Source organism: Microtus ochrogaster, unplaced genomic scaffold (genome assembly GCF_000317375.1).
Source record: "Microtus ochrogaster isolate Prairie Vole_2 unplaced genomic scaffold, MicOch1.0 UNK11, whole genome shotgun sequence".
NCBI classification, from domain to species: domain Eukaryota; kingdom Metazoa; phylum Chordata; class Mammalia; order Rodentia; family Cricetidae; genus Microtus; species Microtus ochrogaster.
Window position 1 is genome coordinate 339,382 of NW_004949109.1, and position 5,790 is coordinate 345,171.

Consider the following 5,790-nt stretch of genomic DNA (forward strand, 5'->3'; position numbering starts at 1 on the left):
CCGAGTGCTGGGATTAAAGGCGTGCGCCACCACCGCCCGGCGCAAGTTTATATTCTTGACCTTCATCTGGAACCCAATCTTGCTTTGGTTTAGTTTGGGTTTGTTGTTTTTTGTTTTGTTTTGAAACGGGGTTTCTCTGTGTAGTCCTGAATGTCCTGGAACTCACGGTGTAGACTAGGCTGTCCTCAATCTCCCAGAGATCTGCCTGCCTTTGCCTCCAGCATGCTGGAATTGGAGCCCAATCTTACTGTGTGTGAGACTGTTTATATTTGTCTATCCATGTATTCTATTTTCCTACCAATCAATAACAACAAAAATGTTATTTTCTTGCACTGATAGCCCCACACACTCTGGTGCTGTTGGTCCCCTCCCCTTGTTTAAAGTTATTTCAATTTTGCTGTTTAAAAATTTCCGAGAAAGGCTGGAAAGATGACCTAGACATTAAGAATGCATGCTGCTTTTGCAGAGAACCCAACTTCAGTTCCTGCACCACATTGGATGGCTCACAACTGTCTTGTGACTCCAGTTCTCTGGAGATCCAGCGACTCTGGCCTTTGCAGGCACCCACACTCATGCACATAACTAGACTCAGACATACACGTAATTAAAAATAAGCCTTTTAGCCAGGTGTGGTGGCTAAGGCCTTTAATTTCAACCTTTATGAGACAGATGGATTTCTGTGAGTTGAAGGCCAGCCAGATTCACACAGCTAGACCCTGTCTTAGAGGGGAGGAGTTGTAAAATGCGAATCTCTTACTAAAAAATTATAGCTGGGGGGTGGTAGCGGTGGCACACGCCTTTAATCCCAGTACTCAAGAAGCAGAGGCAGGAAGATCTCTGGTAGAGGCCTGCCTAGTCTACAGATCTAGTTCTAGGATCACTAAGGCTATACAAAGAAAATCTTGTCTCAGAAAAAAAAAAAAATTGCATTCCGCTCTTGTGGAGACCAGAGTTCAGTTCCCAACACCTATCTTGTGGTTTACAGCCAGCATCCTATAGCACAAGTTTCATGGGTTCAACACTTCTGGCCTCCTCAGGAATCTGTACTCACTGACACATGCACTCACATAAGTCAAAATAAAATTTTAAGTGTTTGCTTATGTATCTTATGTATACAAGTGCTTTGTCTATACACTAGAAGGGTGCACTGGACCCAGCTATAGATGGTTGTAAGCCACCGTGTGGTTGCTTGGATACGAAATCAGGACCTTTAGAACAGTAGAGCAGTCAGTGCTCCTAACTGCTGAGCCATCTTGCCAACCCCCAATAAAATCTTAATTTAGAAAAAGAAAAAAGTAAAGGCTTTGGATAAGCTGGACATAATGATTGGTATGTACCTGCGATCCTAGAAGTGGGGATTAGGATTCCTAGTTTGAGGCCAGGGTGGGCTGCATGGTGAGACCCTGACTCAAGAGCACACAGCAAACAAAGGAAGTTTAAGATATGTTCCTGCCAGGTGGTGGTGGCACACGCCTTTATTCCTAGCACTTGGGAGGCAGAGGCAGGCACCAAAACTACCGAGAAACCCTGTTGGAAAACAAAACAAACAAGATAACTTAAAAGATATGTTAAGATGTGTTGCCACCCAGGTTTCCTTCTAGATAAAATTCCAGTTTTTCAGCATTGCTTTATGTGTTTGCCGACCGCATCGTGGCGATGGTACGTGTCTCAGCTGTTGTACTGGTGCCCTTTCTTGCATCTGAAAGAATCATTGTTGTGTTTCCACAAACCTAGAGTCAACTGAAAATCAGTGAAAGCTACTTAGGAAATGTTAACCAACTGATGTAATCTCTTCCAGGGCAGTTGTATGATGGCTACGATGAAGAGTACGGTTGTCCCATTTTAGATGAAGATCGAGTAAGTATGACTGAACAGACAAGCGTGCATTTGTTAGCTTTTTGGGAAAGTCAGTTTCCGTTTTTCTTAGGGCCATTATTCATCTATCTGTTGTGTGTCTATTGCAGGTCGTTGATGAGTTAGAGAGTCAGATGAGCGAAGGCGGCGTTATTGTTGATTACCATGGTTGTGATTTCTTTCCTGAACGCTGGTTTCATATAGTTTTTGTGTTGAGAACAGATAATAGTATCCTGTACAAAAGACTTGAAACACGGTAAGGAAAAGAAAAAAACACTGATTTTGGTTTGGATTTTTGAGACAGGGTTTCTCTGTGTAATAGTCCTGGCTGTCCTGGAACTCACTCTGTGGACCAGATTGGCCTTGAACTCAGAGGTCTGCCTGCTTACTGCCTCCCAAGTGTTAGAGTTAAAGGCGTGTACCACCACTGCCCAGCTCCAACTGAAAATTTGATTTAGTAAAATATAAGAGATAGAAACCCCCAAATAGCCAGGCAGTGGTAGCACACAGCTTTAATCCCATTTAATCCCAGCATTTGGGAGGCAGAGGCAGGCAAATTTCTGTGAGTTCAAGGTCATCCTTGTCTATAAGAGCTAAAAGAAAGAAACCCCCAAATAATCATGCTTTATCCTTGATACAAAGCCTTTCCTATAAAAAGAGTCAAACAATAATATTTTTAGTTTGAACACTACTCATTCAAATTATCCATACATCAAGGGGGAAGTTTATGAAGATTAACAAGATAACAGCATTTCACAATCATTAAAATATATTTTGGGGACTGGAGAGGTTAAGAGCACTGGCTGCTCTTCCAGAGGTCCTGAGTTAATTCCCAGCAACCACATGGTGGTTCATAACCATCTATAATGAGATCTGGTGCCGTCTTTTGGCATGCATTTAATGGATAAATGCAGAACACTGTATACATAATGTATATATGTATGTATGTATTGGACCTACCCACATAGAACATTAGATTTAACCAGAAAAAGGAACTTGGAAGAAAACTTTTTTCTGATATCTTTTGATCCAGACTATAGGCAGGTGAAGAGTCTAGAGGGAGTTAGCAGACAGTATCAGAAAGAAAAGCTCCAGAATTTTGTCAAATCTAGGGTCAGAATGGCCAGCTCTGATTGGCCAATGGGATGCGTGTAAAATCCTTGCACAGAGGACAAGGAGTAAATATATGACAAACTAGGCTAAGCAAGATCTAAATTTCCATCTTTTTCTTTAAATAGTGAAAAGCCACTATAAACCTTTTTTAAAAGATTTATTTATAAATCTTTTTACAGTGTTCTGCCTGCGTGTATGCCTGTGGGCCAGAAGAGGGCACCAGATCTCATTATAGATGGTTGAGAGTCACCATGTGGTTGCTGGGACTTGAACTCAGGGCTTCTGGAAGAGCAAATTTAGAGAGTACATGACCATATTGTCAAAGGTCACTGATTCCTGAAGCTTAGATGTTAAGGAGACACTATTATTCCTGTAGACTCGATGATAAAGACCACTGACCCAAATTATGGCCAAACTAAAGCAAGCTTTATTCTTGTTCACATCAAGGCAGGATTCATGAGACCAGCCTCAAGCCAATTTCCCATACCCCTCCCTGCTTTTAGGGCAAAACTGCAAGGTGGGGGATTTCCTTTTCTTTCCAAGCAAGTGTGGTTACAGAAGTGAGACCAGGCAGGTAGGATTTTATAAAACAGCTAAGGAAATTGTCCTGGAGCATTTGTTACACAGAATATTTTTTTAAATACTTATTTATTTATTATGTATACAATATTCTGTCTGTGTGTATGCCTGAAGGCCAGAAGAGGGCACCAGACCCCATTACAGATGGTTGTGAGCCACCATATGGTTGCTGGGAATTGAACTCTGGACCTTTGGAAGAGCAGGCAATGCTCTTAACCTCTGAGCCATCTCTCCAACCCTATACAGAATATTTTATGATTGGGAGTGGGGCACAGCCCTGGTCTGAAAAACAGAAACTTAACTACAAGTACAAAGTGGCTTCTAGGAACAAAATGGAGTTGGGCTGGTCTTCAACTGCCATCATTGTTTCTTTCTATTGCTATCAAAGGCTCCAAATGACCTCGTTGGCTTTTTAGCAATCAAGGGCGTGGATGTCATGTCTAAGGGTTCTCTGGCCCCTCAGCTTTTTAACTGGCTGTTTAGTTGATTATTTTATATACTGCCTAAATATTATATAAATTCTTTTATTGTCTTTGGGATTAGTAAAATACAGATAACATTTTTATGATGAATTATCTAATCGGTGTATGATATTCCATGTTCTCCTTTGTGTATACTGTCTGTCTTTCATAAATTCTTGCTATGGATCCTTTACTCCTATCTGAGAATCTGACTTGAGGTGGGTACTTGTTTATTGACTAATTGATTGGTAATTATATGAGCAGCTAATAAACTAGCAAGGGATTCAGATAAACTCAAATGTTAGTGTCATAATTCTTACTTTAGCTCTCATGTCAAAGAAGGCTTGTGCAGATGCTAGCCGATTTCTCTAGGCAAAGAGATTATGAGAAGTATTTAGGTAATTGCTGATATATTCACAGTGTCCAATTTCTAACTTGTTCCCAAAGCCATATTTAATACCATTCTGTTTGCTTTACCTCTCTGCCTTCTAGGGGTTATAATGCGAAGAAACTACAAGACAACATTCAGTGTGAGATTTTCCAAATTCTTTATGAAGAAGCCAGAGCATCTTACAGAGAAGAAATTGTGCACCAGCTGCCCAGTAATGAACCAGAGCAGCTAGAGGATAACATCAACCAGATCTCAAAGTGGATTGAGCAGTGGGTCAAAGATCATAACTCTTGACCTAGAGGAGGTTAGCCAGGCGCGGTGGTGCACATCGTTGATCCCAGATCCTGGGAAGCAGAAGCTGTTCCACTTAGTGAGTTCTAGGCCAAGCAGGGCTATATAGTTAAGACTCTGTCTCAAAGGGACTGTGGGGGAACCAGCCTGGCCACTGTATAGCTACCCTTGTTGATATCACTCAGTCACATAACAGAATGCCCAAGGATCAGCAGAAGAAAACTATGTTGCAGCTCTAGCTGCTGCCTGGATTTCTTTTTCTCCATGAGAAAGCTTAAAGAATCTCAGATACTAATATAAATTATTTTATTAAGGATTAAACCTAAAAAATCAAACTCAATGGATAATAAATCTGGTCAATGGGTACATATCTTAAATTTACTAAAATGTAGGTGATCTCTCAAAATAAAAATGGAAAACTAAAGATTCACCATCAGAGTATTGCTTTTTTATTTTAAAAATCAGAGGGGACTGATGAGATGGTTGAGTAAATAAAGCGCTCGACACCAAGGCTGAGGACATGAGTTCAGTAGGAGGAGAGAACCGACATCCCACATACACACGTGCATACACAAAATAAAAGTGGGTTTAATACCTGGAGGGCTGGGGAGATGGCTCAGTGGATGAAGTGTTCACTGCGCAAGCGCGAGGCCAAGCACTGTGCCTGTAAACAGCACTGGCGGCAGAGACACCCCTTGGGGCAAGCGGGCAACTAGACTGGCTGGAATGACTCGCTCTGGGCTCAGCAAGAGACTGCTTCAATAGCATAATGATCAAGGAAGACAACTTTGGGCTTCCACGTGTGTGTGCCCAAGGGCGCCCACACATACGAACATGCTCTTTGCCAACCTAGCTTACTTCATGGGTTACAGGCTACGGTGTTTAAGAAATGTCCAAGGTGGTTCTCTGGCCATGCACACACACACAAAATGACATCATGCACGTTATTCTGTATTTTATTTATGTGAGGATTATATTATCTTAGAAAATACAGACTCGCAAGGCAGTACACCTTTAATCTCAGATGTCGGGAAGCAGAGGCAGGCAAATCTCTGTGAGTTTGAGACCAGCCTGGTCTACAGAGCTAGTTGCAGAATAGCC

General features: G+C 41.7%; 1 protein-coding gene across 2 annotated transcripts in view; it reads left to right on the top strand.

The window, feature by feature from the left end:
• The window catches only part of Ak6 (adenylate kinase 6), a 15,735-nt gene extending 10,610 nt beyond the window's left edge, over positions 1 to 5,125 (top strand). For both annotated transcript variants that reach the window (XM_005366561.1, XM_026788982.1), the window contains 3 exons: positions 1,799 to 1,857; positions 1,965 to 2,110; positions 4,500 to 5,125. In XM_005366561.1, the coding sequence (XP_005366618.1) occupies positions 1,799 to 1,857; positions 1,965 to 2,110; positions 4,500 to 4,692 (398 nt within the window). In that variant the 3' untranslated portion in view covers positions 4,693 to 5,125. The remainder of the gene's footprint in view (positions 1 to 1,798; positions 1,858 to 1,964; positions 2,111 to 4,499) is intronic.
• The last annotated feature ends 665 nt before the right edge of the window (positions 5,126 to 5,790 follow it).